General features: G+C 44.7%; 1 protein-coding gene across 1 annotated transcript; it reads right to left on the reverse strand.

Moving 5' to 3' along the window:
• Window positions 1-13,057: 13,057 nt before the first annotated feature.
• Window positions 13,058-17,289, reverse strand: LOC136501180 (uncharacterized). The gene is made up of 6 exons (XM_066496678.1): window positions 16,906-17,289; window positions 15,252-15,451; window positions 14,698-14,838; window positions 14,525-14,605; window positions 13,560-13,684; window positions 13,058-13,476 (listed from the first exon to the last, which is right to left on the reverse strand). The coding sequence occupies exons 1-6, from the start codon at window positions 17,129-17,131 to the stop codon at window positions 13,428-13,430; spliced, it is 822 nt and encodes a 273-aa protein (XP_066352775.1). The 5' UTR covers window positions 17,132-17,289; the 3' UTR covers window positions 13,058-13,427.
• Between the last annotated feature and the right edge of the window lie 479 nt (window positions 17,290-17,768).

Below are 17,768 nucleotides of genomic sequence, written 5' to 3' on the forward strand. Positions count from 1 at the left end.
AGAATTTTTTTGGTAAAAAGGCCTTCACTAAAATAAAAACGCTAATGAAAAAATTAGAGAAGAGGGATAGATGCTTAGAGATGCAAGGAGATATAATCACTCAAGAGAGAAAAATCTTGCACTTGAAGCATCTATCGCCGAGGAAAAGATGAAGGTTCAGAAGTTAACCGTAGAATTGTCTTTAGCCAATGACTCAATTGAGAAATTGACTAAGGAACATTCCTCGGTTAATGATCAAGTAGCTAGCCTCAAGAATGAGAAGAGTATAGCTCAAGAAAGCCTCACAAGCTTGGAAGAAAAATACCAAAATCTTGAGCTAAACTTAGTACTCTTTGGGCTAGCACTTCAACTTCTCCTAAGGCAACCAAAGACTCTAATGTCTCCACTAGTAATGGTTGTGAAAGATGCTATAAAATTGATGTGAATACATATACAACTAACCTTGTTGAGTTAGAGAAGAAAGACAAGGAGATTCATAATCAATGGTGTGCCTTGTGTGAAGTTCAACAAGGGCGTTGCTCTTGATGAGCTTATATGCAAGGCCAACAACAAGGTCTACATTCCAAAGATCCAACCTACAAGTGATAGGACAATCAAGATGAAGCAATCCGAGGCCCCCAAGCCACAAGCACCACTTCCACGGTGCTATGCTAGTGACTATATGTGTTGTTGGGGGCAAGAATGGAAAGATTATGGTTAAGTATGTTGGTGCCCAAAAGAGGAAGAAAATTATGAGGAGTGTTTGGGTGCCCAAGTTTTATGTGACTAACCCCCTAGGACCCAAATCCTTTTGGGTACCTAAAACAAAAGCTTGATTTATCTTTGTAGGAATATTCCTCCGGTGGAACAAGTTGGGTGTTGGATAGTGGATGCACCAATCATATGACCAGAGAGAAGGACATGTTCACGTTATTCCAACCAAGTCATGATTAAAGTGGGAATATTGTGTTTGGTGACAATAGAAAAGGAGAAGTTCTTGGTTTGGGTAAAATTGCTATATCAAATGATAATTCCATTTTAAATGTTTTACTTGTGAATTCGTTGAGATACAATTTATTATCCGTCTCACAACTTTATGAGATGGGTTATAATTGTCTCTTTATGGATAAGTGTGTGGAAGTCTATAGAAGGGAGGATTCCTCTATTGCATTTACAAGTCATTTAAAAGGGAAACTCTATCTAGTTGATTTCACATCAAATAGAGTAAATCCTAAGACTTGCTTAATAGAAAAAAATATAGCATGGGTTGGTTATGGGATCGCCAACTTGCCCATGTTGGGATGAGGAACTTGGCCAAACTTCAAAAAGCCAAACACATCCTTGGACTAACAAATGTTTCTTTTGAGAAAGATAGGATTTGTAGTACATGCCAAGCGGGAAAACAAGTTGGAGCTAAACATCTCGTCAAGAATGTTATGACAACCGAAAGGCCATTAGAGTTGCTTCACATGGACATATTTGGACCCATCGCTTATATAAGTAATGGTGGTAACAAATATGGTTTTGTAATTGTTGATGATTATTCTCGCTTTACTTGGGTATTCTTTTTGAGTGAAAATAGTGAAGTCCAAGGTATCTTTAAGAAGTTTGCAAGAAGAGCCCAAAATGAGTTTGATGTCAAAATCAAGAGAGTTAGAAGTGACAATGAGACGGAGTTCAAGAATACCAATATTGAAGAGTTTCTTGATGAAGAAGGAATCAAGCATGAGTTTTTGGTTCCATACACTCTACAACAAAATGGTGTTGTGGAGAGGAAGAACCGAATGCTCATAGAAGTCGTAAGAGCAATGTTGGATGAGTACAAGACTTCAACCAACTATTGGGCGGAAGCAGTCAACACGGCATGTCAAGCCATCAACCGCTTATATCTTCACAAGAAAAGAGAAAAGACCGCCTACGAACTTCTAACCGGTAAAAAGCCTAAGGTGCACTACTTTAGAGTTTTTAGATCCAAGTGTTTCATACTTAACAAGAAATCCAAAAGCTCTAAGTTTGCACCAAAGGTTGATGAAGGTTTCATGCTTGGTTATGGTACTAACGAACATAGATATCGTGTTTTCAATAAAACCACCGGTTTAATTGAAATCAGGGTAGACGTGACTTTTGATGAAACCGACGGCTCTCAAAGGAGCAAGTCAATGTTGAGATTGTAGGTAATGAAGAAGCTCCACACAAAGCAATAAAAAAGCTTGCCATTGGTGAAGTAAAGCCCGTCGAAGACGAAGATGAAGACCATGTTGTGCATATTGATCTTGATCCAATCATTCATCATGTTTCATCCAATAAACATGGTGAAGCTTCCGCAACAAGAAATAATCAAGATGGGAGATCAAATGAAGCACAAGGTCATTCTCATGAAGATGGTGTCAACAATGAGCAAGCTCAACCTCAACTCAACAATGAAGAAAGAAGTGAAGTCAACCCTCCACAAGCTCATGGTTGTGATCCTCCAATCGATCATGACCATGATGATGACGATGATGGCCCCATCCAAAGATCAACTCAAGTGTCACATCCTAGAGTGCATCAATCCATTCAATGGGATCATCCCGTTAATAACATATTGGGGAGCATTCGACGAGGGGTAACTACATGTTCTCGTTTAGCAAGTTTTTGTGAACATTACTCTTTTATTTCTCCTTTGGAACCTCGTAGGGTGGAAGAGGCACTTGATGATCTAGATTGGATGATAGCCATGCAAGAGGAGTTGAACAACTTCACTCAAAATGAAGTTTGGTCCTTGGTGGAAAGGCCCAAGCAAAATATGATTGGAACCAAGTGGGTCTTCTACAACAAGCAAGATGAGCATGGTGTGATAACAAGGAACAAGGCAAGGTTGGTGGCTCAAGGATTCACTCAAATTAAAGGCTTGGATTTTGGGGAGACCTATGCACTAGTGGCTAGGCTAGAATCAATTCGTATTCTACTTGCCTATGCCGCTCATCATGATTTCAAGCTATATCAAATGGACGTGAAGAGTGCATTTCTCAATGCCCCCCTATCCGAGTTGGTGTATCTAGAGCAACCACCGGGCTTTGAAGACCCCAAGTATCCAAACCATGTCTACAAGCTTGACAAGGCGCTCTATGGGCTCAAACAAGCCCTTAGAGCTTGGTATGATTACTTGAATGATTTCCTACTCAAACAAGGTTTTGAGATAGGAAAGGTCGATGCTACTTTGTTTACTCGCAAAGTCAATAATGATATCTTTATTTGCCAAATATATGTCGATGACATAATATTTGGTAGTACTAATGTGGCTTTTTGTGAGAAATTTAGTAGGATTATGACAAATAGGTTCGAGATGTCCATGATGGGAGAGTTGAAATTCTTCCTTGGATTTCAAATCAAGCAACTCAAGGATGGCACGTTCATAAGTCAAACCAAGTACACCAACGACATGTTGAAGAAGTTTAACATGGACAAGGCCAAGCCCATCAAGACACCAATGCCAACCAATGGACATCTTAACCTTGATCAAGGAGGAAAGGACATCGATTAAAAGGTATATCGCTCCATGATTGGATCCCTTCTTTACCTTTATGCATCTAGGCCCAATATTATGCTTAGCGTGTGCATATGTGCAAGATTTCAAGCTAATCCAAAAGAATGTCATTTGATGGCCATTAAGAGAATTTTTTGGTATTTAGTGCACACTCCTAATCTTGGCTTGTTGTATCCTAAGGGCTTCACTTTTGAGTTACTTGGCTATTCCGATTTGGATTATACCGATTGCAAAGTAACCCGAAAGAGTACTACTGGGACTTGCCAATTTATTGGCTGATCTTTGGTGTCTTGGAGTTCTAAGAAGCAAAACTCCGTTGCTTTGTCCACCGCCGAAGCCGAGTATATGGCAGCTAGTGCTTGCTGTGCCTAACTACTTTGGATGAAGCAAACCCTCAAGGACTTTGGATGTGAGTTAATCAAGATTCCACTTTTGTGTGACAATGAGAGTGCCATTAAGTTGGCCAACAACCTTATAAACCACTCTCGAACAAAGCACATAGGCATCCAGCATCACTTTTTGAGAGACCATGAAGCCAAAGGAGATATCGCCATTCACCATATGAGCACCGAAAAAGCAACTAGCTGATATCTTCAAAGCCCCTAGATGAGTCAAGATTTCGTGCTTTGAGGACTGAAAAATATCATTGATTCTCGTAACGTGGCTTGATGTCTTGCACACACTTTGTTTGATCTAGTTAGGAGAAAAGAATTAAGAAAATATTGTGTGACACTCTCAAAATCTATTTTATAATTTTCATGAGTGACTATTGCTTTGTGTTGGTTGTATGAAATCTAGTCACTTGTGAAAATATTAGCGTCCATCATATTTTTGACCCACATGGTATAGTGAGTTCAAGTTTAGGTGTTTTTCAGTTTCCCTATGTTAGAAGTCCCAACATAGGTCGGAACTCCCAACGATCGAAAGTCATGGCTCGCGCCAGAACTCCCAACCATTGGAAGTCCCGGCCCAACGTCGGGAGTCCTGGCGTAGATCTAGGTTGTTCATTTTGACCGCACCGCGTCGTTGGATCTAGGTTAAAATCTCATTTATAACCGGCATGGCCCATATTACTGCGGTTATTCTCTTCCTCCCCACACTCCCGTCGCCCCACATCCCTCTCCTCATGCCGCCCCTCATGCCACCCTCGCTCCTCCTCGCGCTGCCGCGTCGTGCCCCGCCCGTGGCTCTGGCCTGCTCTGGGCCATCGGGAGCTCTGGCCCCCATCCCTTCCGGTTGCACCACCGGGGGTCCTACCGGCACTCCCATTCTCTCTGCCCCCTTTCCATCACCCATGTTTTGGTCTTCTTCCTCGACTCGGTGGTGGAGATTCTATTCATGGAGGTGCTAGTGCTCGTCGATTTGTTCATGGCCTATGGATTTCGTTTTCCTCCATCTCCTTTCCTCGTTCAAGGTACTACCATGCCGCCTTAACCCTAATGACAATGTACCTTGCGATTTGCCTCTATTCTTTCTCCCTCTCTACTCCTCTATCCTCCTTGTATGAATGTGTGTCATGATTTGAAGCCCCATGAATGGGATCGTCACCATGTGCGTCAGAAGTCCCGACGACCGTCAGAGGTTCCGATCGTCGGAACTCCCAGCTATCGGAACTCCCGACTTCGATCGGGACTCCCGACCCAATGGTCACCACTCCATTCATGGTTCTTCACTTCTCGATATTCGTTCGCTTCTTATTGTCTTATTTCTTAGTTCCCCTTCATATTTTTCACAGCCATGGATGGTGGCAGTCCCTCACGTCGCAAGGAGAAGAGGTCTAAGAAGAATCAAGAACATGCTGCTGTCCCTAGGCTATCTGGCCGCACCAAAGCGGCATGTCCACATGTTGGTGCTGGTGGTTCCCGTGCTGCCCATCACCGTGATGATCGAGGATCTTCTGCTGTTGCTCCTCCTCCTACTCATGCCTCTGTTGGGGATGTTCCTATTGTTGATGCAGAAGAAGAAGCTCTTAAGCGTGCTGGCCGCATAATTGCTGCTCCACCTATTCGCACCCTGACTCGTGGCCTGGGTTTCATCAAGCTTGTTCCTTTCCTGGGAGTTTTGCCAATCATGCGAGAGCCTGCCCTGGCTCCTAATCTGCTGGTGGATGGACACCTCCTCTACTAGTTGACTACCATCATCGGGTTAGGGACATCAGGTCCATGAGAGGCAGAAATCTTTATGCTGAGGAAGAGAAGGATCTCCGGCTTGAGTATCGCTTCTGGCACCTGTTTCACTTTGATTTTTATGATTCCATCATCTATCGGAAGTTTCTGAAGAAGAGGGAGACACCGGTTCTTCAGATGAAATGCATTAATGCCTATTCTCTTGGTTTGTTCAAGGAGCCTGAGCTGGAGTAGATGGTTCATGATATACGCTCAATGGGGCTATCCTACTTGCTGGAATTTAGGAAGCATTGGAACAATGAGATTATCTGTCAGTTTTATGCTTCCTATCACCATAAGAGAGACCCGACTAGTGCCATTGATATTCTCCATTGAACCACTGAAGGCAAGCACTATAAGGTGGATTTCATTACTTTCTCTTACCTTCTTAGTTTAAGTCATGCCGACTACACTGCACCTGAACTCACTGAGTACGAGGATGTGGCTTTGGAGGAGTACCAGCATATGTATCTTGATGGACATCTAGCTGATGAATAGACTGTGTATCTAAAGCCCTACTATTATGTCCTCAATAACATTCTGCGATAGATCTTGTATCCGAAGCGAGATGACTCCACTTTCCTTCGTGATGATTCTCAGAAGGTGCTTCATTGCTTTGGTGATGATTTTCAGCTATTTTCCATCAGCCGATACATTTGGAACAAGATACATTATGCTATTGAGGATCCTATGAGGCATCTTCCCTATGCCCCCTACATCATGCATGTGATTGAGCAAGTGTCCAACATTTGGTTCCCTAGAGATACTCAGCACAATCTCCTCAAGATCTCCAACAAGACATCTATCACAACTGCAAAAGAACTGAGGAAGAAAGCTACTGAAGCCCCAGCCAAAGGCAAAGGTGCTTTGGGTTCTCGCTCTCGTCGTGGTGCTTCACCACCTGCTACTGTTGCTCACTCTTCTAGTGCCGAGCCACTCTCTTCTTCCTCCTCTAGTAAGAAGCCCAACAAGTTCAAGTTCCTCATGACCTACATGTTTGGATAATGTTGTGCTAGTGCTCAACATGAGCATGATATGCAAGAGAGACTCTATCATTTGGAACAGTAGACATGTATTGTGTCTTCTCCTCCACCGCCGTTTGTGCCTCCCCGTGATCCTTTGCCACTCTATGATGAGGCTTGTGCGACATATGAGGATGAGGCTGCTTCTCGCCCTCATGGCAAGAGCAAGGCTACTGATAAGATGAGGACTAAATGGAGGAGGAGGATGACGACAACAACGATGGTGGTGATAATGGTGACCAAGATGATGATGAGGACTACGAGGATGAGTAGTCGGTTGTTCACACGGCCTACCCCTTTTGGCACTTGTTGACAAAGGGGGAGTGTTAGGCTTTGATTTATCTTGTAATAAGTTAGTTGGTTATTTAGTTTTGAGACTTTAAAACCTTTAGCTTGTATGAACTATGTCGTGTGGTGGCTAGTATGTGATGGACAACTATATATATGTGTTTGTGATGCATGATTATAGGACAAGTAATGGTTATCTATCTACCTTATTAGCTTGTGCTTGTCTCTACTTGTGATGGTGGATGTATTTTGGATGGCCATGTGTTGCTTCAAGTTTCTACTTTGAAATCATGGCCATCATATTCTCTTTTATTTGTTGTGTGAAATAACATGTCATATTGCATCTCTTTTCATGGATATATATTTGTTCACACACACTTGTTGCACCCCACGGATTGCAAAATTTAGGGGAAGCTTTTGTCTTGATGTATGCAAATCATGTATAGATGATTCTAATTGAAATTTAAATTCATGCATACATCAAGGGGGAGCTCTTCATAAATTTTGGGCTTCAAAAGCTTTAAATTCTTTCATTCTTATAAAAGCCTAAGTTGGTTGTCATCAATTACCAAAAAGTGGGAGACTGAAAGTGCATTTGCCCCCTATGTGGGTTTTGGTGTATTGATGACATCCAAATTAGGGACTGATGTGATCTTAATGAGATATGTCACAACTATTAGTCCCATAAAAGATTCAAAGAGTTGATAAAGATGAAATGGTATCCCTCAATTCTTGAAGTTGTAAAGGCGGACGAACTCAAAGCGCTCTCCAAAGGTTTTATTTTTGTTTTTGAGTTTAGGATCCGCCGCACTATAAAGAGGGATGCAAACTTAGTCGGTCTAAGGAAGATAGAGTGCTCAAGCATAAAAATAAAATCAAAAGAGAGACACTCTAGCACTCCACGAGCACATAGAATATTTTTTAGTGACTGTTGGTGTCGGAAGTCCCAACGTAAGCCGGAACTCCCGATCGTCGAAAGTCACGACTCATGTCGGAAGTCCTGACGCCCTGTCATTTAGCCTGCACAGTGACTGTGTCTGTTGGAACTCCCAACGTGAGCCGAAATTCCCGACAGTCGGAAGTCCCAACCCAAGTCGGGAGTCCCGACACCTGGGGTTTTGCTGGCCGACTGTCTGCGCCCGTCAAAAGTCCTGACACCTAGGGTTTTACTGGTTGGCTGTCTACACACATCAAAAGTCTTGACGTTTGTCGGGAGTTCCGACCTTGACTTGCTCGTGCGGACTTTGACCCTACATGAACAGTGTTTCTATTAAGGTCGGAAGTCCCGAGATCTACGTCAGAACTTCCGACGTAGATCTAAATAGTTAGATTTCTACTATGAGTATAAATAGCCCTCTCTTCACTTCTAACCATTACAGACTTATTCACAGCTCACCAACCTTCATGTTCAACAGCTCCCAAGCAACAAAGGCACATCTCTCCTCCCTCCTTTGCTCCAATCTTCGATTCCCCTAGGGTTTTGAGTGAAAGGAGAGTGGGTTAAGTGAGAGAATCACTTTGGCAAGCTTGAGCACTTGATTTCTTCGTCAAGCCAGTTGGATTTATGTCTATTACTCTTGGGGCTTTGCCCCTAGCCGGCTAGGCGTTGCCTAAGAGCTTCCATCTTGTGGAAGAGTCTTGGGAAGTTTGTATTACCCTTGATTTCTTAGTGGAAAGCTCAAGTGACCTTTGTGGTTGCTTTGAGAGAGGCAAGGAGGTGAAAGAGACTCCGACCTTTGTGGTCACCTCAACAATGAGGACGTAGGAGCTCCTTTGTGGGGTTGCCGAACCTCAGGATAAATCTTTGTGTCCCGTGTGCTTGCTGTTGTGTTTGCTCGAGATTACTTGTATTTGCTTGTCTCTCTCTCCCAAACTTCATTTTAGGGTTTGGACTCGATCTATGGTTTAGAGGCATTTCGGCATCAAGGGAGTGAGCCAACATCTTCACCAAACCACTAGAAAGTGGTGTTGTAAGATTATTTATCCGCAAAGTTAAATTTGGCACTACTTTTGTAGTTCACGTAGGCGTCAGGACTTCTAACGACGTCGGGAGTTCCGACCCAAACTATCGGAACTTCCGACATTGACTGACAAATTTGAACTTAGCATTTGCAGTTAATTTTTAGATACGCCTATTCACCCCCCTCTAGGCATTGTTAGATCCTTTCAATTAGCAAAGAGCAACTCGGTACATCACAACAACATGGGTTCACAATTATTAGTAGTACAACACAACCACTGCAAGGTAGCCTCAACTAGGACAATCCTCAATGCAACACATTACAACAGTAGTTTAAGGGTCTACACTGTCGTCTACATCGGCACCAATGTTCTTTAGTATCTCTTGTTGTTTCTTTTCATAGTACTTGCGGAGGCGTGGAGCACACTTGTCCAGATCAATCCTGAGGATGCGCTCTTCCTCGTGTGTTTGTAGTATGTCATCTTTGTTACGCATGATCCACAGTTTCTCTTCCTCAATTGCTACCATGTGGTGATTGTGTTGGTGCACCTCATCGTACCTCTATGACTCGATTGCTACCATTTGCTCATAGCGAGAGCCTTTCTTTGCATTTTCTTCTTGCCATATTGAAATCTTTTGTATCGACTGCAACTTTGAAACATACTGAGATGAATCTAACGGGGAGGAAGAAGCTGATTTCTTAGCTTCTCTTTTAGCTGCATCCCCCCCATAGGCCTCTTGCTCCCTGAGTACTGAGAAGACGGTGTCTCTGGGTCATGATCGATGTTGGTGGCGGCTGTGGGAATGTGATCGGCTATTGCATCGTTGTCTCCAGGTCGTGCCTCTCTGATGTTGAGCTCCATCCACTTAGGCTCGTCCTTTAGCAAATCCCAGCAATGCATGTAAAAAACAGGTATGGTTCGATGTCTGCAAAGTTAGCTAGAGCTAAAGAGGTCTACAAAAAGGGTACACAATGTTAGAATTATAAAGCAAACTGTAGTTGAAACCAAATACCAATAACAGATTGTCTCCCTCACCTTATCTGCATCACTCATCCCACTCGGATTGTCTTGAAGAACATTTGCCATGCGCCCTGCAAATTTACTCGCTTCAGCCTTGATAGTTTCCCAACGACTCTGCAGCGATCTAAAACTTCTCTTAGGAAAGGAACCCCTCTTTTTATTGTACTCGCTTGTAATCCTAGCCTAGAACCCCTCATTCGGGTCACAACTAATTTCCAACCATGACTTCACAAGGAACACGTCTTCTTTTGGGGAGAAGTTGGATAACTTGCAACGACTAGGTACGACCTTGCGTCGTCGACTAACTACCACCGATGCTCCTTCCCCATCACCCTGACTCTCTTTCATTACTGCTTGTTCAACACTCTCGACCGTTGCAGTGATAGGCTGATTTTGAGCATGGGGTGCATGAGATGATGCTGGAGTTGGGAGTGGCATGAACCCTCGGTTCAGAGCTGCGGTCCACCCTCCCTGGAAAAATGGGTGCTGCTGAGCAGATGGTTGCAGCCCTGGGTTCCACCCTCCATAGAAGCCAGGCATTGGAAGACCCCGGTCGAAACTGGTAATGTCATCACCAGCTTCATCACAATTATTATGATTCATCCTGCAATAACATGAAGTAAATGGTACAATGAGTATAGCAGAAGAACATCCAAATTCTTTAAGCAGCGGGTGTGCTGGTCCTAGCATTTCTAAATTAGCATAGCATCTTTGCTCCCTTTATCTTAATGAATGGTAGAACTCTTGCTCTATTTTAAAACATGAAGAAAAGACTGCAAGATTCTAAATCTATAAGCATATCATGGAACAATTTTATACAAATAAATGTTACAAGCAAGAGGAACAAAATCCATCAAAGCTTATGATGTTTCAGATAACTAGAAGAAGAATTACTTAGCACTAGACCAGAATCAACCGAATTGATGGCAAACCATTTAAAATTCGACTTGGGATTAGAACTCCCGTGGGATGAAATATCTAAATTACCGATTTGCTGCTCATCAGAACATGGCCAATTTAATTCCCCAAGAATCCAAACTCCCATGTTCTGAGGCTGAATACATGGAGAAAGTATCACACAGACGTGCCGGGGGCGAGCGAGGTGGCAGTGTTGGAGCCCGAGCGCCATGGCGGTGCTGGGGGCGAGTGTGGCGGCTCGCAGCGGGGACGGCAAGCCGATCGCGGCGGGGCCGGCGGGGCCACTGCGGCGGGTCGCAGCGGCCACGGCGGGCGAGCGCCTCCATATCTAGAGGCTGCACAGACTATAGGGATAGGGATTACCTTCTCCGTCGATGGCGAATGGGCGACCGCACTATAGAGCTCTCCTCCGAGTCCGTCCGCGCCCGCCTCAACTCTCTCCGCCGTCGACGACAGGGTGAGTGACGCTTCCTGGACCCCTTTGATGACCCGCCCCTGCACTCTCCGGCGGGCACTGCCTCCTCCTCCCCTTTGTCCCCAATGCCCTCGGATTTGAGGGAGACCGCCGGCTTCCCCAGGCTGCCATCGGGGAAGATGTGGACACTTCGCAGGGCTGCCGCGAGAGGAGCGGTTGCTGCGGTGGAGAGGACGGACGCTGGGTTTGCAGATTCCCTGTAGCGAACGAAAGGATTGTGGAGCAAATAGAGTTGTGCGGTGCGGGGGTCTAGACTACATATTTGCAGTTCAGGGCAGTTTGGAGCTGTGCGGTGCGGACAGCCTACCCGCCTGTTCTCTGGAGCCATTTTTTGTCTATTTATGCCATGTTTGTTTGGCTTATAAGTTGTACTTTTTTAGCCAACAAATATTATTTTTATCTTATAATAAATCAGCTAACAGCATTTTCAGTCTCGGACATTAGTTGCTTGTGGGTGGGCTAAAGCCTGCCTAACTCTGGCCAACCGTACCACCGTAGCCTCGCCCTGGAAGAACGCCCGATCTAGTCGTTCCTGTGGAGCCTAGCCCGAGCCAGCATCTGTGCCACATTCGCCTCAACGCCCGATGTGGCAGGAACTCGGGCCGAGAAAGCCTGCGTTGTGGCGGCGAACTCAACGTTGACGAGTGCGCTCACCGCCAACGCCCGCACCCGTCCCCTGCTCCCGCCACCTGAGCACCTCCCGCCCCTCGAAACACTACTCCCGATTCCGAGTCGTCTTCCCTCCCTCCGGCGCACCACCATGCTTGCCCCCACCCTTGCGGGGCGCCATGCTAGAGCTCGCCGGCGGTCCGCCCGCTAGAATGCTAGAGCACGAGCTCGGGGATGGGGAGGGGGAAGTCGATGTGCTGTTGGGCGAGCGGAACAACGGCGACCGCGGCCTAACCTTCCGGCACAGCGGCATGAAGAACCAGAGCACGTGCTCGGGGATGGGGAGCATGACGCGCGGCTGCGGCTCCTCCCGGCGGTCCAGTCATGGATGGGTTGCCTAGACAGCTGTGCCTCAAGATCTTCCACCTCCTGGATCACCAGTCCCTCGCTTCTGCTCCGCAAGGTTTGACGACGCCTCAAAATTGTCACATCCCAATGTGCAATTAGAAGCACGAGTATTGCAATTCCTGTCTTCTTATTTTTCGAAAGCAATTTCAGTTTCTCTGTAATACTCTGAACTCCCGTGGTCTGAATTCTTAACGTCCAATTTAAGACGCCCCAAAACAAATCATAGTATCTGCTTTCCGTTGGCAATTCAGATTTTGATTGTGTATCTCTGTAGACTTCTTCCAATTCTTGGATTGTCAAATCGGATCTGTTGCATATCCTGCGTTCTGTACATGCTGAAGCCTGGAAACGTTCCAGGCGTTGCATCGAGTGGGAGCTTGATAGTTGATAGCACCAGCAGATAGCATGTGTCCCGGCGGTCCAGTCATGGATGATCCCGCAGCAGCACCGGTCGTCGTCCAGGTTGTGCTGCCTGCGATGGCCATGGACCTGCTCATCAGGTGTTCGAGGAATTGCCTCAAAGCGGTGAAGTTCCCCTGCACAAAGAAAAGGTAGCTCTATCCATGCCAGACCAACCGACCAAACACACTAGTTTACTAGCCACGCTTAGCTGTGTATGCAACCAAACAAGTCCATCTTGACTTGCTAGAGGTAGGCTTAAGCTAGCCAGGCTAGAAGAAAGGCATGAAACCAAACACACCCATAACTGCTACTCACCCCGCCTATTTCTACAACACCCAGAAAACCGAGAACGAAAGTCATTGAAATGGGAGAATCTGGCCTCTATTCTGCAAATGCGACATGTCGGGTGTGGAAGCACCTACGTGCTTCAACTCTAGCCTGGACGAAAAAGTCAGATGGACAGCCTACATTTCACGGTATCGGTACAGCTTTCACGTAAACAGTTTACAACTTAAAAAAAAGTTAGAGCGAACAGGGCTCCGCTAATTCACTTCAGGATTGAAAAGTTTGGGCACTGGGAGCATAGTGACGGTTGCTTTGTATGATGAAGAGAGAAGAAACGAACGGTGTGCTTTTCTATCTCGCTGCAGTTTTCACACCACCCCGGACGGAAGCCGCAGCACCAGTTGCCCACCAAAAACACTGCGTGTGCCACCAGAAGTAGGTTGTTAGTCAATGGCTCAATGCTTTCGCGCAAGTGATAAGAAATAGTAGACCATATGTACCTCTTCACATAGTAGTAGCAGAAATCTGCAAGGATGAATGTCTGAACAATTTCGGAGAGAAGCACCATTGAAGGCCACAAACCATAGCCCAGAGCAGTCAACAAACGGCCGCGGGTATCCAAAACCTACAAAGCAGAGTAATCGAAACTGATATCAGATGGACTGAACTCAGAAAAAACTTGAACTCTGCAAAAACACAAATTAAAGTTTTCATTCATGATTCATCTAAAAAACACGTGTAAGGAGGATAGTTCCTCCATTCATGAACACCACAAGTTTCCTACTCCCTCTATTCCAAATTATAAGACGTTTTGGCTCTGTTTTTGCTATGTATCTAGATATAGTGCATAGAAAAAGCTATATATATCTAGAAAAGCCAAAACATCCTATAATTTGGAATGGAGGAAGTAGTAGAGCTTGAACTGGAGATACTGTACATAAATATTCATAAGGAATGTCAATCCAAGCATTCTTCGAACCTAAATTTATACTAGTAATAAGGACCCAACGCCCAGTAAAATACTAGGTAACAAATTTCAGCTGAAACCGCGGATACTGAGAAAAATACCATACGTCATGGGATGAGGTAGAACAAAGTATAGTACTTCCCAGCATATTTTGCATTGGACACACAGGTGATGATATCAATAACAAGGAAATCACACCTATATTAAAAAAGAATGCTTTGCTGTTTCATTAATCACTGCTCGTCTATACCCTATGATGTGCTGAACTGTTTTGTATAATTGTGCTTCCATACTGTATTTTTAGCCTAGGATATCTTGGAAGTCCTGCAACAATATGGTCCATAGTCTAATTGATGGGGAAGACATTTGTTCATACTCTACTAACATTAGGCCTCAGAAATAGATGGCCAATTGACTCTTTGGTAAGAAAGGATGAAACTAGCATGGTAGTTCTTTTAAAAGAAAATATAAAGGGAAGGGAGACAGAAAGAAAAGAACCTGAAGGACCCAGTGTGCACAGCTAAGAAACCTTGCAACACCCAGTGCAAACACATAATGAGCTGTGAATGGCTCAACAATCTGCAGAAAAGAATAGAAATACAATATCAGATAAATACAGTTATTGGATATTTGGATATTGTTTCAAACGCCATGCATGCTTAGATATTTACCTTGGTGTTTTGCATCAAGTGCAACTGGGGCAGCACTGAAACTGCTTCCAAATAAACACAGAAGGCCCAGCAGATTCTGTTCACTATGTTGTGCGATGTTGAAGGATGAACAAGTAGCGCTAGCACAGCACAAGGCAATACCTGGAAAGGAAATGTAGTTAGATACTATGTGTGGCCCATAGGAGACACTTAGACAACACATCAGGGGCCTCCCTTGCCATTTTCCTTTCAAGAAAAAAAGGCAAACGGTAAAATGCCCAAAAAATAGCCGGCACAGATGCAATTTCTGATCTGAGGTAAAATTCTTTCTACAAGTTATATAATCAAAGCAGCGATATTGATCATGTCGGACTAAAGTATATAACCAGAAATGCTCTTGCTGGTGGTACAAAGTCTGGGTCAAGCAGAGCAGTGTGAAACAACACATAGCCATTTTGAAACTACAACTTCTGGATCCATATTCACAATACAGGTTATGCTGTACAGAGCAAAAGATAGTATAAGGTCCCTAGATGCTCATTGCTTTGAAGTTAAGAGATTAATATTGTTCTTACCACATAGTACAAGGCAAAGTTGTCTTTGTCCAGCATATATGTTGACCTCAGTTTGAACCGAATCATGTAAATAACAAAAAGAGTAGCTGCAAGTGTAGCTGTATCCAGAATTGTATGGATGTCATACTCCATAACAAAACTACAATACAACCTAACAGCCAGAAATAATGCGGTCAAATCCTGAGACTTGAGTGACAATCCTGAAAGAGATACATAATTTGTACAGAATTAGAGTATGAGTAGAAATTTAAACATCATGAACCATGAAAACAAACTAATAAAAATATCGAGCTTATGACCAATTTTCAACATAAATTGATATATGCCAGTTTAGTGCATATTCTCAAATCTAGTCTTTTGTCTAAACATAAATGTCAAAAGTATGTAAGGAGATAGATTCTTAGGCCATCCACATATTGTTACGGCAGGACAACCATTATATACAAAGTAATATAGTAATTACAAGATGATGATGATGATGATGTGTATGACCATACCACTAATATTGTCCATTGCCTACTTTTATATGCCACGATTTCTAGACTTACACACCTGAATGAATCCTTGATTTTGCATTAACAAAGCATTTAGGCACATAATCCTTTCGAAAAGTGAATCAGGAAAGGTGTTGAACGCCACAATCCCATAAATGAGACAAATGTAGGTACCAAAAGAAATTAAAGCCACCACACTCTCTGCATGAGTGGACCAGGGGATGATGGTGGCATCCTCCTAGCTGATGCTTCTTCCCAAATTTGCACAGACAAGAGCAGGTCACAGAATTTCCCAACCATATGCCATACAAATCCAATAATGCTATTGCATTTCCATAATTGGAAACAAAGTATAAGTAGCCCGAATCGGCTACTAATTTGGTTGGAAAAGGGGTCCATTACTTCTAACTCATCACCTTTTTGTTTGGTTTGTGGAATGTAATGGTTTGATTCATCACAGCCTCATCTCTCAGAATTAGTAAGAGGATGAGGAGCGGGGTGCCGGGGTCATTCCACAAAAATCATGGGATCGACGTTGCCTCATCTAGAACGAGGTGGTTCCAAAAACCAAACAACTCCTGAACAGACGAACATGGTTGACTTTAAGCAAAGGAACCCATTGCATCAAGCAGGCACAAGCTCGTACCCTCCTCTTGGGCTCACCCACCATGGAACAGTTAGAATGAACGCTCACCCAGTGAATACCGCCATAAAAAAACATCCTCCCCAGAAAGCAAGCACATACCAAACTCCTTCCACTGCAGTGCCCACCACAGCACAAGTCGCATGCAGTATTCAGTTTAAGAAATTAACAATTACCTCGAGCGTGACCTGTCGATGCATACACCCTAAGCGAAACAGCAGAGAAATTATCTACTGCCTTGAACGAATCAGGCCGAAATCCACACAAAATCCACCGAAACAGGCAACACGACTCGCACTAAATACGAGACTATGCTTTAGTACTGATAAACGGAGGACCACCGGATGCTCGGTCACCGTAGTCCATAGACGCGAGGAAAGGAAAAACAAACGCATGACTTCAGCAATCTGGATCGAAAATCAGCGAGCCCAACGGATCGAGCAGATAGCGCCGCCGGGATGCAATTTCTTAGCAGTAAGGTAAGAGGGAAGGGGGTGGCGGAACCGGGGGGACGAACCGGCGCAGGTCTTCTCCTTGGTGAGCTTGTAGATGAGCACGGCGATCCCGAGTGCGTGCGCGGCCTCGGCGGCGACGAAGAGGTTGTCGTGGTCGTGGACGATGAAGCGGATGAAGACGAGCGCGGCCATCCCCGCGACGACGGCGAGGAAGGCCTTGACCTTGGGCGGCTGGCGCCGCACCCAGGCCATCACCACGGCCACCGGCCTCCGCGACGAACCCCTCATCTCCCCCCGCTTGCCGATCGGTGGAGGCGCAGGCGAGCTCTGTCTGGGTCCGGATGGGCGCGCCCTCGGCGGCTCCGGCTCGTGCGCGGCGTGAGGAGTCTGAGGACCTGAGCTGGGGTGGGGCCTGGGACGGGCGAGGCGGAGGGGGTGGTGGAGTTATGGACGGGTCCGGTCGGGTTGTTGCAGCTGTTTCGATTCGTGGCGTTCATGGTCTGCGCCTGTGGGCCCGCGCCCCTTTGGCAGCTGGGTGTTAAGTCGGGTGAATTTTGGATTTTAGGCTATTGTAGCACTTTTGTTTATATTTGGTAATTCGTGTTTAATCATGGTTTAATTAGGTTTAAAATATTCGTCTCACGATTTTCAATCAAACTATGTAATTAGTTTTTTTTCGTCTACATTTAATGCTCCATGCACGTATCGCAAGATTCGATGTGATGGGTACTGTAGCACTTTTTTGGAATTTGGCCTGGTAACTAAATACGGGCTAATTTTTTTGTGCTCCATGTAGTATTTATTAAATTTAAAGAAGACTAGAAAAAATGGATAATTTTCCTGTAATCTTTTGCTTCTTCGTTAAGTGTTTTATAGACACGCCAATTGGCATAACTCAAGGAGAAATGCTTAGAAAAATGGCTTC

This window comes from Miscanthus floridulus, chromosome 13 (genome assembly GCF_019320115.1).
Source record: "Miscanthus floridulus cultivar M001 chromosome 13, ASM1932011v1, whole genome shotgun sequence".
Lineage (NCBI taxonomy): Eukaryota > Viridiplantae > Streptophyta > Magnoliopsida > Poales > Poaceae > Miscanthus > Miscanthus floridulus.

What these genes read in the sequence shown, in the direction of transcription:
- LOC136501180 (XM_066496678.1), bottom strand. Translation starts at nt 17,131, where the DNA reads ATGAGGGGTTCGTCGCGGAGGCCGGTGGCCGTGGTGATGGCCTGGGTG. An exon ending in CAAGGAGAAGACCTGCGCCG is followed by an intron (nt 15,452 to 16,905) that starts GTTCGTCCCCCC and finishes TATCTCTTTCAG; the next exon opens with GATTGTCACTCAAGTCTCAG. An exon ending in GTGCACACTGGGTCCTTCAG is followed by an intron (nt 13,685 to 14,524) that starts GTTCTTTTCTTT and finishes TCTGCTTTGTAG; the next exon opens with GTTTTGGATACCCGCGGCCG.